This window comes from Corvus brachyrhynchos, unplaced genomic scaffold (genome assembly GCF_000691975.1).
Source record: "Corvus brachyrhynchos isolate BGI_N302 unplaced genomic scaffold, ASM69197v1 scaffold6, whole genome shotgun sequence".
Lineage (NCBI taxonomy): Eukaryota > Metazoa > Chordata > Aves > Passeriformes > Corvidae > Corvus > Corvus brachyrhynchos.
This window is the reverse complement of record NW_008238632.1, coordinates 2,699,041-2,722,067: the sequence shown is the minus strand read 5'-3', so window position 1 is coordinate 2,722,067 and position 23,027 is coordinate 2,699,041. Positions and strand designations below refer to the sequence as shown.

General features: G+C 35.8%; 1 protein-coding gene across 4 annotated transcripts in view; it reads left to right on the top strand.

Moving 5' to 3' along the window:
• The window catches only part of REPS1 (RALBP1 associated Eps domain containing 1), a 45,873-nt gene extending 23,564 nt beyond the window's left edge, over positions 1 to 22,309 (top strand). The window contains exons 8-19 of one of the 4 annotated variants that reach the window (XM_017737259.1): positions 1,950 to 2,089; positions 6,770 to 6,850; positions 9,806 to 9,893; positions 10,678 to 10,779; positions 12,266 to 12,338; positions 14,614 to 14,732; positions 15,505 to 15,569; positions 16,609 to 16,794; positions 17,996 to 18,091; positions 18,724 to 18,829; positions 19,535 to 19,640; positions 20,689 to 22,309. In XM_017737259.1, coding sequence (XP_017592748.1) covers positions 1,950 to 2,089; positions 6,770 to 6,850; positions 9,806 to 9,893; positions 10,678 to 10,779; positions 12,266 to 12,338; positions 14,614 to 14,732; positions 15,505 to 15,569; positions 16,609 to 16,794; positions 17,996 to 18,091; positions 18,724 to 18,829; positions 19,535 to 19,614 — 1,136 coding nt within the window. In that variant the 3' untranslated portion in view covers positions 19,615 to 19,640; positions 20,689 to 22,309. Of the gene's footprint in view, positions 1 to 1,949; positions 2,090 to 6,769; positions 6,851 to 9,805; positions 9,894 to 10,677; positions 10,780 to 12,265; positions 12,339 to 14,613; positions 14,733 to 15,504; positions 15,570 to 16,608; positions 16,795 to 17,995; positions 18,092 to 18,723; positions 18,873 to 19,534; positions 19,641 to 20,688 lie in introns of all 4 variants that reach the window. The other 3 variants (XM_008635979.2, XM_017737258.1, XM_008635980.2) reach the window with 3 other exon arrangements.
• Positions 22,310 to 23,027: the final 718 nt, after the last annotated feature.

Sequence of the window (23,027 nt, the reverse complement as noted above, 5' to 3'; positions counted from 1 at the left end):
CTGTTAATAAAAGCTACCAACCTTTACAAAAGCTGAAAAGCAAGTTTTGCTCTTCTGTGAATTTTTGTTTGGCTTGCTGCCACAATGCCATTTCTTTGTAAGAAAAAGAATCTGCCATGCCTTATGTCTTACACAATTAATTTAACCCTTAAAATTTTCCATGGAATGTCTTATGCATGTTTTGTGGAGGTATTTGCAGAATTCTTTGAATTACAGGCAGCTGTGTAGTCTATCCACAACAACTTTCAGCCTTATCTTTTGACTTTTAGTTCAGTTAGCTAGAGTACTGTCAGTGAAATGAGAATTTTGAGGTTTTTAACTTAATAGAAAATTTTTATTCTTATTACACTTCAGAGCAATTAACATGCAATATGTATTTCCAAAATATTGCCACTGATATATTTTGGGCTTAGAATGTTATTATGTGTACAATGACCACAGCATGTTAGCTTGATTACTTGGTGACTTTATGACACCTTGATGTAACCTATTTTTATTGCTTTCCCTAGAGGAAAGCAGTACAAGATGCTAGGTGCTGGGCATAATTTTGGAAACATTACAGAAACAGCCTCATGTCTGGCTATTTAAAGAAGTTTACAAGACTTTTGAGATTCTGATGAGTTATGTTTTCTGTGTGGCTTTTTTCTTGTTAGTAGCACCTCAGTTGCCCCTGACCTCAAGGTGGCACAATTAATTTCTCTTCAGTGTTTTGGCTGTGCCTGTTGCTGTCTGGAGACAATAATGGGTTGTTACTTCTCAGAGGTACAGGTGGTCACCACTGACTATTCAAGTATTCAACGGTTTTCAGTTCAATTTGGCATTGGATTTGTTATTAACTTCTTCTGAATGAAGATTGCCAGGCAGAATATTGTCTTAGCAGAAGAGAAGGCTGCAGAGTTCAGCTCTTTAGGAACCTGAAACCAATCCATTTTGTACATTTCAATTAACTTTTGGTACAACATCATCTTGTGGCAGTCATCTTCAATCACATACCCATGAAGCAGTCCTTTTTAATGATAATTTAATTAAACCAGTTTTTGCTTGTTTAGTATTCTGTCTTGTTCAGAGTTTTAATTCTGTGTACTGCTGATATCATGTTGATATGTCTAGCTACTTATCAGTCACTCTTTCAGCTGTTCATGTTACTTATACTCTGAACAGTTGTAATTGGAACTTTCAGGTTTTTTGAGGCTCTCAATGCCTTGCTTTAGCTTGCATTGTGCTATCTAGAATAGGAGACATTGTAAGCAGGATTTTGCTGTGTTAGGCAGAATGCTTAATCTGCTGTTCAGATTTACTTTGAAAGAAAACTAAACAGTGCCAAAGGACCATTTAGTAAGGGCAATGTGACAGCTACTAGATTTACTCAGCTTGCAAAATGTGAATGGAAACACCATTGTTCTAGTAAGGAGGCTTGAAACTAATATTCTTTGGGGACTAATCTAAGGGAATGGTTTTCCTAATGTGTTTTCAATTTTTTTTGTGTATGTTTTCATTGAGATACTGGTTTTGCTCTGAACTTTCATGCAAGGAAGTATTTTCTTCTGTAACATGAAATGCTCAGTGCATATGATGTAATACATATTTACATATGATGTAATAAACATCCATTAACGAAATAGAAGTTATTTTCTCGTACTGTAAGAAAAACTGTTTAATTCTATATGTAATCAAAATCTGAAAAAGCTATTTAAAAGCTGAAGTGCTGGGAGATAGCATGGTACAGAGTAATCTTCAAAGTCTAATTTTCAGAAACGTCCTTAAAATAAGAGTAGTACCTGATAAACGGGGTATTGAACTTAATCAGAGTTGTTGGGTTTTTTGGGTTTTGTCTGCTGCTAAGTATTTACTTGAAAAAGATGAAAACAAAGGGTACTTTGCACTTTCCATGAGATGTGAGCAACTCTTCTAAAAATAAACTGAATGCAATTTATGATTTTTGTTTATAGTGATTCCTGTCGTTTCAGAAGTTGGGGAACAGACTGGTGAGGTAGGTTACTCCGGCTCTCCAGCAGAAGCACCTCCAAGCAAGTCTCCATCAATGCCATCGCTAAACCAGACCTGGCCAGAATTGAATCAGAGCAGTGAGGTTAGCACTTTTATCTAAGAGTTATTTCATTGCCAGTCAATAACTAAATTTCATATGCATCCATAATTTGTCGTAAGTGAATTGTTGATCACAAATCATGAAACAGCAGGACAATAGACACAAGAAGGTTTTCTGTTAAAATGTAAAAAAATTATTTTCATTCTTATTTTTCTGTCTCGTTGCGAGATGAGCTACTATTTAAAACGTTGTCATTAATGGTGATTAAGCTTTATATTAATCACAAAATTATCTCATAGCCTGTTTTGGAAAAGCTGAATTAATTCCTGATTTTTTTTCAATTAGGGCAGGTTTTTGGTTGGGGTTTTTGTTACCTCTGAAGAAGTTTTTTAGCAAACACTTCTGCTAAACTACAGAATAAGTTTCTGACAGATCTGGACATTGAGACTTATTTCTGGAAGTGATTTTAGCCTGAAGTATCACCAGTAATATAGAGAATTCATAGCCCTGGGTTTGTTTCAGAAGCAGAGACTCAGAGTTGAGTCTGAATCCAGCCACTGGCTAAATTTATTTAAACCTTAAATTGTTAATGTTATGTACTTCTGCTTCATCACCCTTAAGCATACATATTTGCTATGTAAGCGGTCTTCTGTAGTAATGCTGTATTTCGTCAGAATTTGAAAGTTAGCAAACAGTATTTTGTATATTATTTTTTTTTTTCCTACAAATGTCCATTGCTTAAAAGGCCTGTAAGGGATTGAGTCCTAGATTTTACTTGTTGCTTCGTTTTAACATTTTTGCCTCTGACTTAGAATAAACCCATGTTTTATTCTAAGAGCTACTTCAGATCCTCCAATGAGTTTCTGACTGCAGCCATACACAAAGATGATGTAGGCTTACTTTTCATTATGAGGGAGGAAAAAGTAATGAAATTTTTTTTTGAAAACTATTTTTGATTATCTGGGACTCAGTAGAAATTGAAAACTTGTTTTAACATGTAAGATAGTTCTGTCAGTAGCTGAGTCTTACCTTCTATTAAAAGAGCTTTTTGTGGATTTTTTTCTTTCTTCATTAGACTTCAAGTGAATAGAAAATTGGTAGTAGAAGATTTAGACAAACAAAAGGAAAGTCAGCATGAAGCGGAAAATAAGCACATTTTTAGGATTAAAGCTAGGAGCAGGGGAAGCTTCCTTCAGTTCTCAGGAGGGAAGGATTTTATAAAGTCTGCTGTTCCTCGTAAGGGCAAATGCTAGCCTTATAGTCACATCCTTACCAAATAAAAAAATGTTGGAAATTATTTAGTGATTCTTAGTTGTCCTGTTTGATCGAGGGACTCAAGACTGCTGGTAGGAAGCTATGTTTTAAGAGGGAGGTGGAGCAGATATTCATTCCGTTGTTGCTAAAAAGCTGTAAATGTCTGCATCTGCATTAAAATTTGCACAGATACATTCCCTTGTGTTTTCAGTAAAGATTTACTAAGCTAATCATTTGGTAACCTGCATGATAATTGAACAGATTCCTTCAGTGTCTAATGCAACTCAAACAGTTGAATAGGATAATTCCACTAGTGGAAAAATGTGAATTACAATTCTGTCAGCCAGAATCTTGTCTTATGAAACTGACTATCCATTCACATAGATAAGGTGGTATTTTCTTTTTGAAAGTCTGCTAAAACTTAAGAGGTTTCAAAAAGTTCTCACAGTACTATACTACTGGATACTAACTATACTAAAATAAGAGTTGAACTAAATGTTTAGTTTTTTGTTCTAACACAAAGGAATTTCTGATTTTTCAGATGTGTTGCTGTGCACATTTCTTTCTTCTCAGCATTTTCTTTTCAGCATGAGTCAGGTCAAAGTCCTCAAGGTTTTAATTCCATGAAAAAATTTCTGGTATTGCTGCAGGCACCAGTCTAATTGTTTCCTCTTTCAGCCTCTTATAAGTGTCATCAACAAATGAATTGTTTCTAAAATCTCTGCATCTTTTGATTATCTGTCATTCCAGGCAGTCTCATCCTGTTAGTCTCAAAACTGTTGGTTAGTCTGTTCTTGCTAGCTCATAGTTGATTTATAGAATGCAGTTGCCAGGCTGAGTTACTGGAGGCTCCCAAGTAAAGACCAAGGCATCAGTTTAAAACTTCAGAATAAAGAGCACCATGAAAATCTACCTAACTTTGATTACTATGTGCTTCACATTCTCATCTCTTCACTCATCACTTCTTTCTCACTTCAGACATCCTTTCCATCCAGTTCTCAAGGCTGAGCACTTAGTTCTGGAAGCTTAAAATAATTGAAAAGCCTACACAATTTTTTTGTTGAGAACTGTCTAGTGTCATGCAGCCGTCATATTAGCTTTAACACAGATAAGGAGATTTGCTTTTAAGTTCACAACTATTACACCATGTTTCAAATGTCTTGATGTTCTGCTCATAATAGTTCAGGTTGCTGTGAGTTTTAGTTTCCTGTAATTAACCTTTTGAAAGTAATTTAAAAACATTTTTGCAGTGGTAGAAGACATACTTTAGCTTTAGCTAGCATGAGTTTTACCCTGTCAATGCTTTTAAATTTTGCAGAGTTTGAGATGCAGTCCAGTAGATTCTTAATATATCTAGCTTTCTTTTAACAAGGGAATTAGCAGTAGCTGGCTTCTGGTAGTATTTCAGGATGGAGCACAACAGCACATTTCCTAGAGCAGTCAGTTGGTGTTTATCTGTCTGTGTCCAGCTAGGGAGCCCAAGGACAAGTAATAAAGGTACCTGCAGTTTGGCTTCAGAGCAGTACAGTAAAATAGATTAAGCATCCATCTGTAACAAATAATATTCTACCATTTATCTTAACTATAATGTAAGTGCTGTATGCCCTATGGAATTTTTTAAAAATTAACAATAGTTCTGTAATCAAATGATCTGTTTGCCAGTCTCAGTAGTAACTGTGAAGCCACTGGCCAAATCAAGTTTAAAAGGGTAGTGGTAGACCTAAAATAAATATTAATACGTTTCATGAAAATGAGCAGCTGTGCAAATGCAAGAGGCCAAATCAGGAGAAAGGCTGTCAGAACTTGGCCATTAAATTTCTGACTTAGTAAAAACTGGCTCACTAACCGCTTTGTGTATCTCCGAACTACTTGCAATGCTGCCCCTTCATGAAGGAGGGAGTGACACAGAGATGAACTGTTTAATATGGGGAGTATTAAACAGGGACAGAGCAGTTTGGAATCCTTACAAAAAAGGTTTTGTTAGATTCTGTCCATGAAGAGGATAGTTTTCTGTGTTAAATACAAACAAACAAAAACTTCAAACCAAGAGAAAACCACAACAAGAAAAAACAACCAGAAAAAATACCTGTGCCCATATGAATAATTCCATAATCTTTGCCCTAATTTAAAGTTTGAAATGAGGAGATAAGGCTCTTTTTCTACAAGAATTTTTACCACACGACAGCACTTACAAATTTAGTTAATATTTTTCTGAATTTCATCTGATTGTAAACAGTTATTTGGGAATTTCCTTAAGAAGTTATTTCTGAAATAACTGTTTTATACTTGGTTCACATACAGGCTTTTCAGTGAATATAGTTTGGTGTAGAGGAGAACATGAGATTAGGTTGGCTAACACCATATAGTTTGTCCTATATCTTCTGGAATCATTTAGATTTATTTACCTATAGAGATGGGACAAAAATATCACACACAGAATATTCTGAGTTGGAAAGGACCCACAAGGGTCGTAGAGTCAAACACCCAAGTAGTTTCCACAGCTAAACTAACATAACTTTTGTCAAATTTTATGAGCGCTAAATTTTTTTTTTTTTTTTAGTTTTTGAAACATGTATTTGTAGTGTTTAAAACATGCTTGATATTTACTTGTTATTTTGCCAAAATATAACAAGTTCAGCATTCCTGGTGTGATTTTTAATCTGGTTTCCAGATCACAGACTAATTTAATGTATTTTGGTGCTTTGTTGATCCACTTGTGGCTGTAACTTGACTCAGTTTGCATGAGGATTCTTGACAGCCATGTATTGATACAGCATGCCCATATCTTATAAAATTGTTCAGAAATTGACTTATTTGCTCTTAGCAATCACAACAGTATGTTTGAATTTAATTCTTTGCCTTGTCAGTGATTTAGACTTGTGAAAATGCTCTTTTACAGCTTAGAATCACTTCTTGGGGGTTGCACTGGCAAGCTAAACTGGTGTGATTGGAGTACTCTGCTCACTGTTCATTTGTCTGGGATTTTGTAAGAAAATCAGCATTTACCAAATATGTTTGAAACTTGGCAGCAACAAAGCTGAGGAACCTTTCTGTGGATTTTATGACTACAAATGCACACAATGTGTCTCTGATTTTTATACGAATAAAAGTATAAATATAATAAGTATAATAAAGTATACGAATGGCTTAACCAGTTCTTTTCCTTGTATGGTGTTCATTGGCAACCATGAACTCTGAAGGTACTTCTGGGTTGCCTGTGCACCTGTATCTTCATTAGAAAATCTGATGTAAAGATTAATATTGACAGATAACAAACTTGGTTCCGAAACAATCTCAGACTGAAATAGAAATGCTTAATATATATTAGTGTGCTTCCCAAGTGACGTACTCTCCTGTGCAAATACAGTACTTTCCAGTGCAACCTCTGAACTACTATGCTAAATCTCCTCAGTGATCTTTTACTCCCATCTTCCTCATCATGCTGACTTCTCTCCTCTGTCTGTTCAGCAGTGGGAGACATTTAGCGAACGCTCTTCAAGCTCACAAACTCTGACCCAATTTGATTCTAACATTGCACCAGCTGATCCTGTAAGTCAATCACTTAGCTTGCTTGTTTGAAATTAATTTTATTAACACTGAATTTCCATTCATTGTATTTAGCTGTTATGCATGATTCCATGGACTGCATTTTGGGGAATGGTGGCAGGCTTCTCAGCTTGTTTGCTTATTTTCGGAACATAAATTTTCTAGTACTGCTTAATCTCTGATTGCAAAGAATACTTTTTTTCCTGTTGATTTTGACCTAATACAACACTGCTGTCAAAATCTGTCATACACAAATAATTTAAACATAATGTTTTTTTGAAAAAATGTGTAAGTCAATGCAAGGGCCACGCCCTGTGATAAAGCAGTTCTGCTGTAGATTTTGTCTTCGGTGTTGTTTTGGTTTTTTCAAGTTGCAGAGCCTGATTTGCACAAAACCAGTGCCAACTTCTGTGAAAAAAAGCTACTGGGCTTTAATGGGTGTGGTATTTCATATTCCAAATGTTTTTACCAAGTTACTTATTAATAAGGCTTTTAGTAGTTCTCCAGCTAAACCTGTGGTGTTCTAAGGCTTTACTCAGTGAGGAGCGCTCTGAAGGATTATGTAGTTAAGTGTCTTGCCAAGTTTGGTAGCCAGAAATAAACTACAGTGTTTCAAGTTCTGCTGGTTTTAAGCTTTTCAGCATGTGACATTAAAGCAGTTCTGAAATGCATTAGAAATGCAGTATTTAGCTGCTGCTTTCATCCTGCTTTTTTTACATCGTTAATTACCACTGAGTGTCCATTTTAATTTAATTAATTACAGTGTTGGTGTCCATGTGACTCTGTAACAAAATATTATAGGTGTACATAATACACATTTAACTGCTTTTACTGTTAAACCTGTCACTTCTGAAAAGATACAATACATAAATATACATACGTTTTCAATACCTCAGAGCTCCAGTGTCAAAGCTAACTCTGATGTTCATGTAGAAATAGCATTTCTAGATGCTGAAAGCTAGAATTCAAACTGCGCTATTCCCCATGCTCAGAATTAACCTTTAGCAAACTTTCAAAACAAGTGAAAATGTCCTATGTAAAGCAAAACCCAGCCTTCTTTGATCTGAGATTTTGTTTTAAATATACTGTATTTTTGTTTTAATGAGGTAAACAATGTAAATCAGTTTATAGTTGTTACTTACTGTGTATAATGCTTGACAGTAACAAGCTATCACTGTCTTGTTTCCACAATAAGACTGTAATTTATTTTCACACATAATTAGCAAATGACAGGAATCTGAGGTTTGAATTTTTTCATATGTTGATAATCTGAAAAGTAGAGCAGTGATGGTATATGAAAAACTCTTGTACAGAGTATATGCTTCTGTGTAGGTATAAAGAGAAATTCACTGGGAATGCAAGATTTTTTCCTGGCCAATCACATTCTTGAGTCCTTTTCTTGAAATGCTTATAGTCTAGAAAAGAATGGTGAGCATCTTTGTTACTTGCTAAGGTAACAGACTTTGGGGTAAGAGTCTTTGTTTTCCTTATTAAAATAAGAACAATTCATGACAAATTTTCATTTAGCTGAAGGCAAACTTTTTGTTTTAGCATTTTCAGTAGTGATGCATAGAAATGATTTATGGAACTACTGCTTCCCAAGAGGAGAGAAAATCAGCTTTCTCGAGCAGTTGTTAATAACTATCTAAAGAGTAAATTCACAGACCAGTTCTTTTTTAGTTGGAAAAGTAGCTGCTTTGGAGGTAAAAAGTGAGTGGAAAGAGTAAAACAGTAAATTTATCCCTTAGTAGGGGAGCATAATATGCCTTTTGTAGGTCAAAGTTGGTAACATGTTGTTTTATGTAAAATTAGGTTAATTATGTAAATTAATGCATTATGTAAAATCTATTTAACTATTTCAGGCATGACTTCTGTACAGCTGCACATTAGAGTGCAGCAGAGGTCTGAAGTAGCCGCAGCAGAAGTGATCTTTGCATGATAATCTCATTACAGAGGGGGAAAAAAGCAGTATATTTTAAAGTGGTAACTATTCCTAAAAGCTTCCTGCAACAAGAGTGTTTGAGCTGTGACTAGAAAGTGGTTTTAAGTTTGTTTGCAACAAGGGTAGTGAAAGTCATTGAAATAGTTGCAGAAAATACCAATGTAGATGTATTACACCTAGTGAAATTGATCTACTTGAGTAGTCAGAACAGATTAAATTCTGATACAAGGGTAGTTTTGAAACTTCTTGTTATTTCTAGGATGGAATATAACTGGGGGTGTTCTTGCGCTGTCATTGGCTTACCCATTTGTATATTCTGAATATAGATGACAGTAAAAAATCCTCAGACAGCCATGAGGAGCCACTCAGCATTTTCAGGCTACTTCTGAGTTTTGAGATTTTTTTAAGGTGTCTGCAGTCAGTCTCCAAACCAAATGGAAATTATTGTCTATAAAGTACTTTAAATGGAGCCCCTGGTCTGAATGACAAATGCCTAAGTGTAAGGCTAATGCCCATCTAGAGGTATGTTCCATAGGGCTTATTATACTGAAGGTTAGAAGATTTTTGCTATTTTAAAGACTCCAGAAAATACCTGAAATTACAATGAAGTCCTATTTCATCAGGCATTACTCATACTGTTTAGAGAGGCCATTATTTTTTGAGGCATTGTAAGTAAAGTTGAGGAGTCAGTATTTAAATTGTAAAATTATTTTGAAGATATGCTCAAAGTACCAGATGTCTGATGTGCCAAAAATGGTGGAAATCTGGTAAAATTCAGGTCCTACTTGAAGTTACCTATAGAAACATATTCTAGTGCCCTTTTAAAGTAGCTAAGTTATCATTACAGAGACTACAGCTTAGGGAGTTTTTGTTTTATGGGTATATTCAATTCCCTGGAACTGTGCAGATAAACTAAATCTGTGAAATTTTGTTTAAAATCCAAATTTCACATGGTGTCAGAGACTCCTAATAGAGTGATTTAAACTAGGTTAACATAACTGTGATCTCTTCCACAGGACACTGCAATTGTGCACCCAGTTCCTATAAGAATGACTCCAAGCAAAATCCACATGCAGGAAATGGAGCTTAAAAGAACTGGAAGTGGTAGGATATTTTCTCTTGCTACTAATTTGGGGAAGTTTTGTACAATTAGAGTTGGCTTCACTTCCTTGAACATAGTTAGGTTGTTTCTTCACGAAAGATGAATATATCTGGAGTTGTAACGAGAATCATTACTGAGGTGCTCAGAGTTAAGAATTGCTGTTCAGGTAAGTGCAGAGATTGAATCAGCCATTTGCTACGGTGAGGATTTTACCATCTCTAGGAGATTGTTACTTGGAGAGTAGTTCAGGAGCATCATGATAAAAATTGGGTTTGGACCTCCAGGAGAATGTCTGGGTCACCTTGTTAAATACTGAAGGAGACTCAACATGGAGATCATAGCCTGCATTCATAAAGCTTGTTCTACTGCGGTCAGAAGTAGTGAATTTATTATTGGAAGCATTGGCAGGCCTTTTTTTAATACTCTGGCCAATAATAAGCAAGGTGGTTTGATACATTTTCTTGAGGAATAGAGGGATCTTAATTTACAGTTCTGTGCCAGTATTTCCTAAAGTCATGGAACTCATGCAAGAGTCTTCAGCATAAGACAATAAATAGTATCAACAACACATTTCTTTGGCCTTGTAAATAGCTGAAGATTCACAGCTCTTAATGCTGAGAAATTGAAGTTTTACATTGTAATAGTGTTATTTCTGAGTTAAAATACACCAATTTTAGTCTCAAGTGCAGCACTTAGAAAAGGGCAGAAAACCAATGTAAAGCTTTGTCACCAGAAATAAAGGCTAGATTGATTAAGTTCATTTATTTAGATTTGTTTCCCATCTAGATCATGCTAACCCTACTAGCCCACTACTTGTGAAACCATCAGATCTCCCAGAAGAAAGTAAAATGAGTTCATCTGTAAAATTTACAGCTGGAAATACAGTTAGTAAGTATCAAAGTGCTTTCTGATCTTATTTCTTACATTACACAAAATGTAGATCTCATATATCCCTCAGTGAATGAAAACTGGCTGGACAGTAGCGGCTCTAAGATGAGATAAACTTATCCTAAGAACAGAAACATTTCTGATATAAAGTATGCATTAGAATTAGTAATTAAGAAAGTTCTACTGATGTCACTGGAGTTGTTTTTCTACCCTATGTGCTCAAGAAAGTTCATTTTTGTCAGCTCTTTTCCATCTTTCTGTTTTCTCTTTTAATCCTAGAATGAAAAATGTAATGTACATGAAGTGGAATTGACTAAGTAGCATTTGATTGTTCTTCCTCCAAACCATGTAACAACATGTTTTCTGAAAATGTGTGAAAATGTGTTGACCACAAAATTATCTGGTTTAGCTACTAAGAAAATATAACAGACGTCTACATTCTATTTTTAGTACAGCTTTTCAAGTGTTTATTTCCTTCTAATAGCCTTTTCAATTTTCAGTATCTCTTGTGTCCAAAGCATGTTGCATTATTTTGATTTGATTAGTCCACTTGTCTAATACTGAGAGAGGTCCAAGATTATATGTAGCCTGAATGAATCTCTGGAGTGTTTCTGAGATTCTTTTTTTTTGTTTTCTTCAAGGTGGGAACTTTTCTTCAGTAAAAATAAAGTTTAAAGAACTTGTTATTTTAAGTCCTTTGCATTAGTAAGACCAGAAGTATTTTGATTGGTTTGTAATACAGGAGGAATTTAGAAAGTACCTTCTTGCAGTGTTTTGCTTCTCTTGTGAACTGTGTTTCAGTGGCACACTTCGTTCTGACCAGTGTCCTGACCATGTCTGAGGCTCACTTTTCAAGCAGAGTTCTGTTTTCACTAAGCAGTTGCAAAAGAAAGAATGAGCAAGCATGGTCTTTCAATGTGGATCTACTACTGTGTACAGGATCTAAGTTCGAGAGTCTTTTGGTGCTCTCTTTTCCTTGTCCGAATGTAGCTTAATCTGTGCGTTCATCTGTGTACTGTACATACCCTTTCCTTTTTCTGGTTTCTAAGGTTGGTGACAATCCTCCAGCACATCTAAAATCAGGCATGTCCTACCCCTTGCTTTTTTTCCCTTGGATGTCCCTTACTCATGTTCACTAGGTTGTTGAATTGATGGAATCAAGTGTTTAAAAATTTATCGTTTATAAAACTGGTATTTTTTATTTTAAATACAATGTTACTGTCATTGTTTATTCTTCAGTACATGCCAGTAGTAACCAACGACTGATAGTGTTGGGTGAGTGGAGTTGGTTTGTATTTCATCCTTCAACTATTCAGACTCAAAGACTTTGAATCTTGACCAGATGATACCTTACAGGGAAGCAATACAAGGACATACACCTTTCTTTAACAATACAAGTTGGATATTTGAAATTATTTGTTACTTTTGTCTGTTAGGGTATGCTAATGATGCAAAGCAAATATGAAACTGTACTTTCTTTTCCCAGCAGATGGTTACAGCAGTTCGGACTCTTACACTTCAGATCCAGAGCAAATTGGAAATTCTGTAACACGGCAACGGTAAGTAGAGCAGCAACTGAAAAAAATAAGTAAAAGGTGTTTAAAGAAGCGTGTTCTCAGCTCCTGGTTATTTGACAACTAGCTTACAAAATGATGGCAAAATAGATTCCTTACTTTAACACTCAGGAATCTGGAGACAGTCTGTTTTCTAATGCATTAACAATGTATGTTGCTTTTGTTAGTGTGTAAAATGAAAATTAAAAAAGGACAGTTGTCTAAAAATTTGTTTGAGATTGGCCAATCGAGTGCTCCATGTGAAGCTCCATGTTCAGTCAGAAATCTTAATACTTTCCCCTTAAACACAAGGGAATGTAAGTACACGAGACCATGCTGTTACTTGAAAGCAGTTTTTTGTATTTTTAAAAATATCCATTAGGCATTATTGGAGAAGAATGTTATAACACTGTAGCCTAAAAGAAGAATTAAGCACAAATTAGGAATACCATGGCAGTGATTCAATCTCTTTTAATAATGGATTTATATAAAATAAAGAGCAGTCATAGGCCCAGTGCAAATGAAGGGATTGAAGAAAGCTATGCAAGCACAAAACAACTGCATAATTTCACATAAGAGAATGTGCTGTACTAGCTGGTGCTAATTGTTCCCATTAAATCTGCCTGAATAGGATTAAAACCAGCTACGCCATTAACCATCTTACAATCAGTTTCAGAGGTAAGTCTCAAAACAAAAATAATTAGGGTGACTTCAGTAGCAAAGAAAGATTTCCATTTGCCTGTCAGTACAGCAGCTTGAAAAATTCTTTCCTCCATTGTTACTTAATGGAAAATGTGATTCTGTTGTGCTTTTATGTATGTTTTTGCACTATCAACATGATGGTTTCAACATGTTCTTTTCCTCTTTGGGTTGGGTTCTCTTGCTGAACTTGTGCTGATGAATGAAGCTTTCTGATGAGTTCCCACGTTATGGCACAGGGAGCTTCTGTCCTGACCTGTTAGTTGTGGCAGTATGCACACAGGAAATTTGTTGTCCCACTTACCCTTCTACTTCCTTCCACTGGCATCTCTTCTACCAATTGCAATTTTGTATAGAGATGACATTGTCCTTATTCCTACCATTAGTCAAAACTACTTCTTTGTATTTTCAATAAGCAAAAACTGACAAGGCTGTGTCAGATAATGATACTTCAGAATTGTCCTTAAACCACTTTCTCCTGTTTTTAATTCTACTTGTGGTTTTTTTTACTGTAGTAGCTAGAGGGATGACCCAAGGAGTCAGTATAATTAGATTCTAATTTCATCACCCGGAGAGTTACACAGTGTTACAGAAGCATTGCCATAGAGAATATATTAAGAAAATAAACTTTTCTGTTGTGATAACTCAGTTTTCTGTCTGGACTTAAACATCCAGGAATTCCTGGTTTTGCATGTAATTTGGGTACCTTTTACCTCTCCTAGTTTACATCTTAACAGTAGTTACAGAAGAATGTTGCAGAGGTCAGTCATAGAAAAGATTTTATCACAAGTTGAATAGAAAAGCAGCTGTATTCATGTCAGTGATTCAGTAAATCTGTCTTGTTCAAATTAGAGTAGTTAGGAAGCTTCTGCAAACATTTTAAAAGGAATTGTACAAAAATTCCGTATACAATAAATCCCACTTAAATGGCACTTACTGCAGTAATTTATCCTTCTATCCTTTCTGCATGTGTTCTCCATGAATTTGCAACAGGTATCCACTAGATGGTGATCCTACCCAAGAATGACTCAAAATTTCTGAAGATTCTGCCAAGTACATAGATTTGGAAAATTTCAGGCAGAGAATTGAATTGCTGTCTCATACACTGAAATACTTCTTGAGCTCAATATACATGGAGGCAGGTCCAACAGAAACTCAATATTCTTCTTTTATGAAATTGAACTTACCCCATTTAACCTAAACAGGATGTTGCCTACATCTTAAAAATTATAGTGACTACCATCTGGATGGAATTACCATATTTAGTATTCTCTGTTCCTGAACTATCATTGTTTGGGATGTGAAAGTGTCAAGCTGTTGGTTTCCCAAACATAAATTACATGTGATAATACAAGAATAATTTGGATACGGGATATTTAAGTAAATGGAAATATAAAAACAGTTGTAAAATCAAAGAATACTGGAAGTTTGAAACTAATTTGGCAATCTTGAAAATGAGTGGCAATCAGGCTTTTTTACCTCTGTCAAATTTGTTTTTTTAATTGCATGCTTTGAAGAACTTTTGATTTTTAGTTCTGTTGTAGCCACCTAAAATCACTACAGAAGCTTATGTGTTTTGCAGATCACATTCAGGAACATCTCCAGATAATGCTGCACCACCACCACCCCCTCCAAGGCCTCATGCTTCTCATTCTCGGTCATCGTCTTTAGATATGAACAGATCCTTTTCAGTTACCCCAGGTACATATGCCGTGTTCTGAGTGTATATTATTTTTCAGCACGTGTATTCCTGAAGCAGACAATGTTTTTTTTCTCAGAGGAGCAATTTAGAGTTGGTTTTTAAAGCATTGCTTCTGCATAAAAATTTGAAAATGTTGTCACTCTTACTGTATTGTTTGTATTAAAATTTATATTGCACTTTACTTAAGTAGCTAATTTAGAAGTCAATTCTGAATTTTGGCATTCTAGTTTTTTGGATGAATGTGGGAAGCAAAGTCAAGAAAGAATATTCTGGCTGTATACCCACATCCAATGAATTGCATCTGCCAGTAAATTTTCAAGGGGAGTCTTTTTGGAATCAGATGTATTAGAGATGGGTATTTAGTATTTGACTTCAGAGGAAATGATTAAATGTCACTTCTCCTGCTTAAGGAGTTTTATTGGACTTCTGACTTGTCAGTACTTTTAAATTCAGGATCACAAAGTATGAGAAAATCTTAAGAGCTTATAAAGAGGGAAAAAAAAAAAAAGACTAAGATACTAAAACCAGAAGAGTGACTATGTCTGTACTTTGAGCTGGAACACAGGGAAGGATAAGATCCATGTTCTGATTAATCCTGGTTTTGTCTGTTTGCCAGATGGAAAGGAGGTGACAATACAGTTATGAGCCCCAATGTGACAGGTTATATGTGGGCAAAATGCAACATTTCTTCATGTTGACAGTTAAGAAAATTTGATAGCACTGTAATGTACAAAGTAACAATCTTGGCCAAATGTGATGCATCTTTTACAGGACAGCAACAGGCTGGGGTTGTTGCCTATCCCCCTGCAGTGCCTCCAAGACCACAGCCTTCACAGGTGATCTCACTTCTGAAAAATCATATTCTAACTTGGTGCATTATTTTTATATAACTGAATTTTAATTTATTTCTAAAATGAGTATCATTGCTTGATATATTTTTGAAAGCACCAGGATGTGAATGATGGCAAAACTTAGACTATAGCCAAATGTTAGTATTTCCTGAATAAAAAAATGCTTCTAGTTGAACCAGATAGATAGTAGATACTGAGGAGGAATGAGTGCCTCTGGAGCTCTGAATTGTAGAAAGGAAAGAAAAGTTACCCTTTCACATTTCATTATCTATTCCTGTTTAGTGCATAGACCATAACAAAGACTGCAAAAGCCATCTTCCAGAGTTTTGCAAAATAAGGGTTTGTCTTCTATTTGTCTGGCACAGGGTAGAATTTTATGTAACATGCATGCTCCCAAAAGGAGTGATTCCACTTCTTCATTTGTCACAGACTTGGTGATCTTTGCAGTCCCAGTCTGAGTGATTTCAGTTAGCTGATTTGGTAGAAAGCACATCTTGAAAAGGTTTGGTTTTTGTCTCAGCCAGCTGAATCCTTCAACTGCTGTGCAGATCTGACATGGGACAGATAAAATTTCTTTTCTTTTTTGTTTCTCACCAGCAGTTGCTTGTTAGAATCTGAGTTACCAGCAATTGAAGTCAGTCAGTGATTCAGAAATCATATACAAGGGTTCAGAAATTATCTGGAGGGATGAAAGGAGGGTACAAGGACAAACATAAGATTACATGCTTCCCTATGAAACTAGACAGAAAAAGAGTCTGTATCAGGCCCTCAGGGCCCAGCTGGCTCTGTCACAGCAGAAGGATCTATTGTTCAATGAGTCTAGCTGGTGCTGCATTACATCCCTCTTTGGTCTTACTCCCTGGATAATAGCATATCTGAACTTTCTTTTCTCTTAAGTATTTCTCCATGTATGTCTTGCATGAGATGCACATTGTTCTACTGATGGGACATAAATTTTTGTCCACTAAAAAGGCAAATAATCTTTAGCATTCTGTCCCTAAATGTTTTTGTTGTTTTATTGCAGGGTGCAGGTCCTCATGTGCATCGCCCAGTGGATGCTGAAGGCCTAATAGCTCATACCAGTACCTCACCTCAACAAATACCAGAACAGCCAAATTTTGCAGACTTCAGCCAGTTTGAGGCATTTGCTGTTTCAGGTGTAAACAAAGAGGAAGAAGATGAAATTGAAACGCACTCAGAAGTCTTGCAGGTGAGTAGAAAGGAAGATCTTGTCAATTTCGTTAATACCACCAGCAGTTATGAGACTTTGTTAAAACCTATTTCTGCTGTTTAGTGTCAGTGGTGTGTTGTTTGTTGGGTTTTTGTTCTGTTTTGGTTTTTTATGATGTCTCAATCCATTGCTAGAAAGCAATTACATTGCACACTGCAGCACTTACTTAGTTATCACCAAACACCTAGGTAGAAGGAGTTGTTTTTGTATCAGTTCTTGATTATAATTGAAAAGATTTTTGTGCTTATTAGCATACATGGGCACAAACATAATTGCATTGGTGCATTTGAGACTTAGCACAGGCAAAACCTTCTTTCTGCTCATTCTTGCCAGCCTTCCAAATGACTAGCTGGTAATTTTTAAATCATGTCTTAATAAAGACACGCCTTAATAAAGGAGATGACTGTCAAGTATTGTAAACATCTGCTAAAATTCCATTACTTTGCTTTTCTTCAAAGTCATTGGACAAACAGCTAAAGGAAATAGAGCTCTGGCGTCCTTCTATCATTAAAGATGTTTACAAAACCTTGTTTTCTGCTACAGACATAGGACTTAAAAGTTTGGAAGCCTTAGTGTTAATGTCATAGCTAGCTGCTATTGCAGAAATTACTTCTTGCTCTCCTTTCATAATTTATAGCTTTTATCCAGATTGTAAGTTCTCTGGGACACTTCTGCATCCTCACTTGAAAAAGTCCTTGTGGTGCTTTAAAGTTCTCCCAGCTGTCAGCAGCATGTTCTTTCTTCCCGTGTTCAGGAAGGTCAGTGACACAGACCCATTTGAGCACTCTCCATGTACCTCATTGCAAAACCAGCTGTGGTAGCTTAAGCTGCCACTGAAAACTGCTTAGGTTAAGCTTGGTGATTGTTTTGCATTGAGGTGGATGGGGAACAGTCACAATGTGTTCCATTGGAGGGATTAACCTTTGGCAGTGACAGATAGATAACGGTGGTACTGTAATAGCAGAAACAGCTGTAGCAGTTTGTGATCAGGCCACGGCCTCTTTTGTGCTATACAGTGCCTCAGGACATGGGACTTGTGTTTCTAAACGGGAATTGAACTAGAGTTTTAGGTGTTAACTCTATTCACATATCAAAACACAGGATACTTTTTATTCCAGTTGTTGCCAAATGAAATATTTGTTAAGAAGCAGATTTCTAAATACAGTTTATATTCCTTTAGGTTGAAAAGCCCTCTGAATCTGCAAGTTCTCTTAGAGTTGCCAAAGCAGATGGAAGAGTTGACGACAAAGCACCTGCTAATGTCCCCACTAGTGCGGTATGCAAAGTACCCTTGGAAGAAGAGCGCAGTTGTCTGATGTATATGACATTAAATGTCTGTTTTGATTTGCAACAGCAGTTTTATATGTGTCCAGTTGAACCCAGTTATCTTAGGCCCAGTAGGTGCTTGAAATAGGCATGTGTATGGTAAATTTTTGCAGCAGCAGATGATGATGATTAGATTTATTCTTGAGACAGCAGAAAATTAAGATACTTGTAACTTCAGAATTTTTAAACAGATCAAAATGTTTAGTGCAGAACTTGATTAACAGTAGCTTTTTATTTGGTTACAGACATATAATTACTGGGGGGAAAGTGTTCTCTGAGTTGCTGTGTGTTTACAGTACTCAGTTGTACGTGCTTACAGTACTCAGTTGTATGGAGGTGTTTCTGCTTGCACAGTTATTTGTCAGTGTGTAGCAACTTACTGGCCTTTCACCATGTGGTAGGATTTAGTACTTCAGTTTTTTTCCAGACTCTATGAAAATGCAGCTAGATGTCCATCAGCAAATACCTGATGGGTTGTAAATTCAGTTGCCTTAGTAACTGAATATGAAACACAAGTTACCAGGTTATAATCCAAATAAAGTGTAGTTTCAGAGAATTTATAGGCTGTGTTTTCCTCTTCAGGGTAAAGGCACTACCCCACTTGCTCCACCACCGAAGCCTATTCGTAGAAGATTAAAATCAGAAGATGAGCTAAGACCCGAAGCTGAGGAACATACACAGAAAACAGGTGTCATAGCTGCTGTTCTTGCTTCACAGCCATCTATTCCTAGGTAACCCAAGAAGTATATAAATACATCTGTTACTGGAAAATTTACATTTAAACAGCATACACACTTTCTGTTCCAGGAGTTGCAAAAAATTTCATTGTGTTTAATTTAGATTAATTCAACAATTTTAAAAGTTTTTGGTTTTTAAAGAAGGTCATCCCAAAGCATCTACTACTGGGAGACTTTTAAGAGATTTTGAATTTTGGAGTGTGAACTCTTTTTAACTTCTGCAAGTATGTTGGAAATAAGTGGTGGAAGTATTAAGATGTGGTGTTTAATTTTAAATGGTTGCTATGAACAGTCCAAAAAGTGCAGTCTGTGTGTCCTAGCATGGAAGTACTCTGTTGCAGTAGTCACTTTGAGGCACATGAATGTGGTTCGCTGTGCTGGGCCTTCAGAAAGTTGATCATGACAAGTTTTTAAAATGCACCGCGTGCTCTTTGATTGAAACCAACTATGTGTGCATATACGAAACTTACATATGTGTGTTTCTGTGCAAACAAACATGGTTAATCAAACCAGACAGATGAGGAAAAATTTAACAGTGTAACAAGTAAAAAAAATTTTAAAAGAGGATTCCGCTCACTTAAAGAAGGGGGACTGTAAGTGAGATGTTCAGCTAAGTGGCAAAATGACTTATTACTGTACTTGTAATATATTCTCAGATCAGTGGGGAAAGACAAGAAGGCAATTCAGGCATCAATCAGACGTAACAAGGAAACCAACACTGTTTTGGCCAGATTGAACAGTGAACTACAGCAGCAACTAAAGGTAATTCCTTAGTCTTTGTGTAAGAGAAAAGCCTCAGAGAGCAAGATGTTAGTGATGCACAGTAACAGGCATCTCTGCAAACCAATGATAAATGTAGTAGAGAATATTGATATGAAATATTTAGCTATTTTTGTAGATAATAGAATATACCTATTTGTGACAAGCTTTGTGAAATTACAAATGACGCTTTCGCTACTACAATGCACATTTTTCAACGTATTGATTTGCTTTTAGCTACACTAAAATTTTACCTCACATTATTAATACTAAGTTATCTGTTGTGGTCATCACATACTTTAAAAGCAGTACCGAAAAGAGCAACTGAAACGGTTTGTGTCCTTCTGAAGGAAAAAGCAAGCCTTAAAGTCTTAGTTAAATTGTAAATGTTTTTAAACAAATACAATAATCTGAAATACAAAACTTGCAGTTTAATAATTAGTGCAACAATAGTCATTTGTTTATCTAGGTCAGCTATCATCTTACTGTCTTTTGCCTGCCATCTTTCTTGCCTAAGAGATCTAATTTTAGCTATCAAGATAATTTTTAAAAAGTATGTTAAATGTAAACATAAATTAATAAGATACTGTCCAGAATGGACGTTAGACCATTTTAAAAACTCAAGCCTGAATTTCACTTGTTACTGTTTATGAGAGTCAAGGTGCATAAAATTCACATAAGAGGAAAAACTGGGGGAAAAAATTGTGAGTTTCCAATACTTTTATTTCAGGTGAGAGCTTACCCCCTTAACATCTTACACTTCATTTGGAAATATTATAGTTGGGTTTGCTTCTGGTTACAAATTTGGGTTTGGGTGATTTGAAAGAAAGGAAAAAATATTAAATGGCATCACCTTGGAGCAAAGTATTGATTTTCAATGATAAGCAATTACTAATTACTAGCCAGCCAGTCTTCTATTCAGATCATGGGAGGAGTTATCAAGATTCTAGAAAGTAAGTTAGTTCTCAAACTGAAGCAGATTTTGATTGCATGAGGAAATTTTTAGTTCTCATTTTCTGTGGACAGTCAGTAGAAAATCTTTCTTTTGTAGGATGTTCTTGAAGAGAGAATCTCCCTGGAAGTCCAACTGGAACAACTTCGACCCTTCTCTCACCTCTAAGCCTACTGCCGTTAACTGTGAATTTACTAATTTTGAAAGGGGTATTGGTTTCAAGGCCTATTTAAATATCCATGCATCTAGCTCAGTGCACTCTATTCTACATTAAATGTTGTGGTTCAGTTTTGTCAGTTTGTCCACTTCCGTATTTTAAGTATTTTAATTTCAGTACAGAGAGAAAAAAAAAAGAAAACAACTGACTTTTTCCTTGAATGTGACACTGCCTCTCACAGCTTTTTCTGTGGGCATCTGTGATCTTTGTTGGACTTGAGTTTGCAGAGTTTGTCGCCAAAATTTCCAACTGGAATTTTTTCGTGGGATTTTTTTCCTGTTGAAACATCTTTGCAGAAGAGGGTTGCTCATCAGTTGATTTTAACCTCTAAGCACATAAACTCTTCATTCAGTATGGCATTTATTTTACTGTGCCAGAAAAGAGACAAACTACTAATCTGTCATTAGCCAGTGTTATTTCCCAAGCTGCCTTTCACAATTGGAAAGTTGTTCACGATTCTAGAAAGCCTTTGCAATTCACCACCTTACTCAGGTTGGGAGAGTTCTTGCAGGTTATTTGCCATATCAGCTGGATTGGATTTTGTGATTTTTGTTGCATACATTATAGAGTATGTAACCACAGATTGCCAGGTGTTCACGTTTTACCCATTCATGATCTTGATTCAGCCGCATGCATAGAAACATTTATGGCACAATTGGTAGTCTATCAAACAGGTCTTTTTTAGTTCTCCCTTTTGTGAAAAGAGTTGGATGTAGATCCCAAACATTAATTGCACATTATCTAAGCACCACCTGTAATTGCATGTCTCACACATTACCTTTTAATAGCAGATCACATCCACCAGTCTTCACTATAACAAATTGTATTGTCAAGTAATGTGTCAATACCTCTATAAACTTCTAATTCCCACAAAAAAAAAAAAAAAAAAACACCAAAAAACAAAAAATGAACAGTTTTGCTTCTTAGGAATTCTGGGGTACCTTCTGTCATCTTGTTTCCAGGCCTTACTTCTCTGGCATATAGACAGGCTTCACTATTAACAGAGTTCCTTGAGTGTATCCTGCTATTCAGGTTGATGTACTGTATTAGGATTTGTTGTATATTGTACAATACACACATTTTGATCTCATATGTAAATTTGCATTAATTGCTGACTAACAGCAGATATTCTATTTAATGGCTTCTTCTGGCTGTGGGATCATAGATGTTTAACTGCATGGATGTATCTCTGCAGAATCAGAACTAGCAATTGTGTGATTTTTACACCAATAAAACAGCACAATATTTTAATTTTGTTGATTCATCTTTATCTGGGAATTGAAACTCATTCAAATAAGGGGGAGGGGTTTATTACAGGTTTGCAGGGAATTTTTTGTAAATTTGTGGCATGTACAAGAAGTGATTGATTGTAATCTTTTGGCCATTTTCTTCCCTCATTTTTAGCTGTTGATCAGAAGTGATTCTCTTGGTAATCTGTGGCTATACTCCTTTTGTATCCTCCTATAAGCAAATTTAATACAAATGTAATTTCTAAAAAGTAAATGTTAGTATTGACTTGGGTCAAATATATTTGTAGTTGTTTAGTCTTAATATCTGGTTTGATTTTCTTGAGAATGCCTTTAAAAGTTAAAGATAAATCATCCTCTGTTAGCAGTCCTTAACACTGCTGTCTCACTTCTGTGCATAAATGAAATTCTCTTAACATCTGCTTCCCTTCCAAAAGGATAGGTCAAGTCAGACTTACCACTGGTTATGCTGTTACGGTGAAAAACACGTATTTCTCTTCTTGGTTATCATAAACAGACTGGATAATTGGGGTGAATTTTTGCTACTATAACTATTCCAACATTTTTTCAGATGTCATGGAAGTGGTGCAGATGGTTTATGTATACAGTCCAAAGCAAAATTCTCTGGTATGAAAGAATGTCATAGTTGCATGAAAGATGGTAGTTTCTATTTGCATGTAAAGGGATTAAGAAATGATAGCTAAATGGGCACAAAGGTGATGTATAAATTATATATAAAGTGCAAGGCTTGGAATTCAGAAAACTATATATAAATAGGGAAATGTGAAGAAAAACCCAGCTAAACAAATAAACCCCCCCAAAAGTAAACTAAAAAACGTTAAGTTGATGGACCGATCACTTCTATTATAAATGACAAGTAGCAGGAACAGGGTGGGAAAAAGTTTTTCCCTTTTTTAAAAGGTGGGAAAAGTGAGTCACTGCAGTTAAAGAATGTTGATCTTTTGAACCGACTG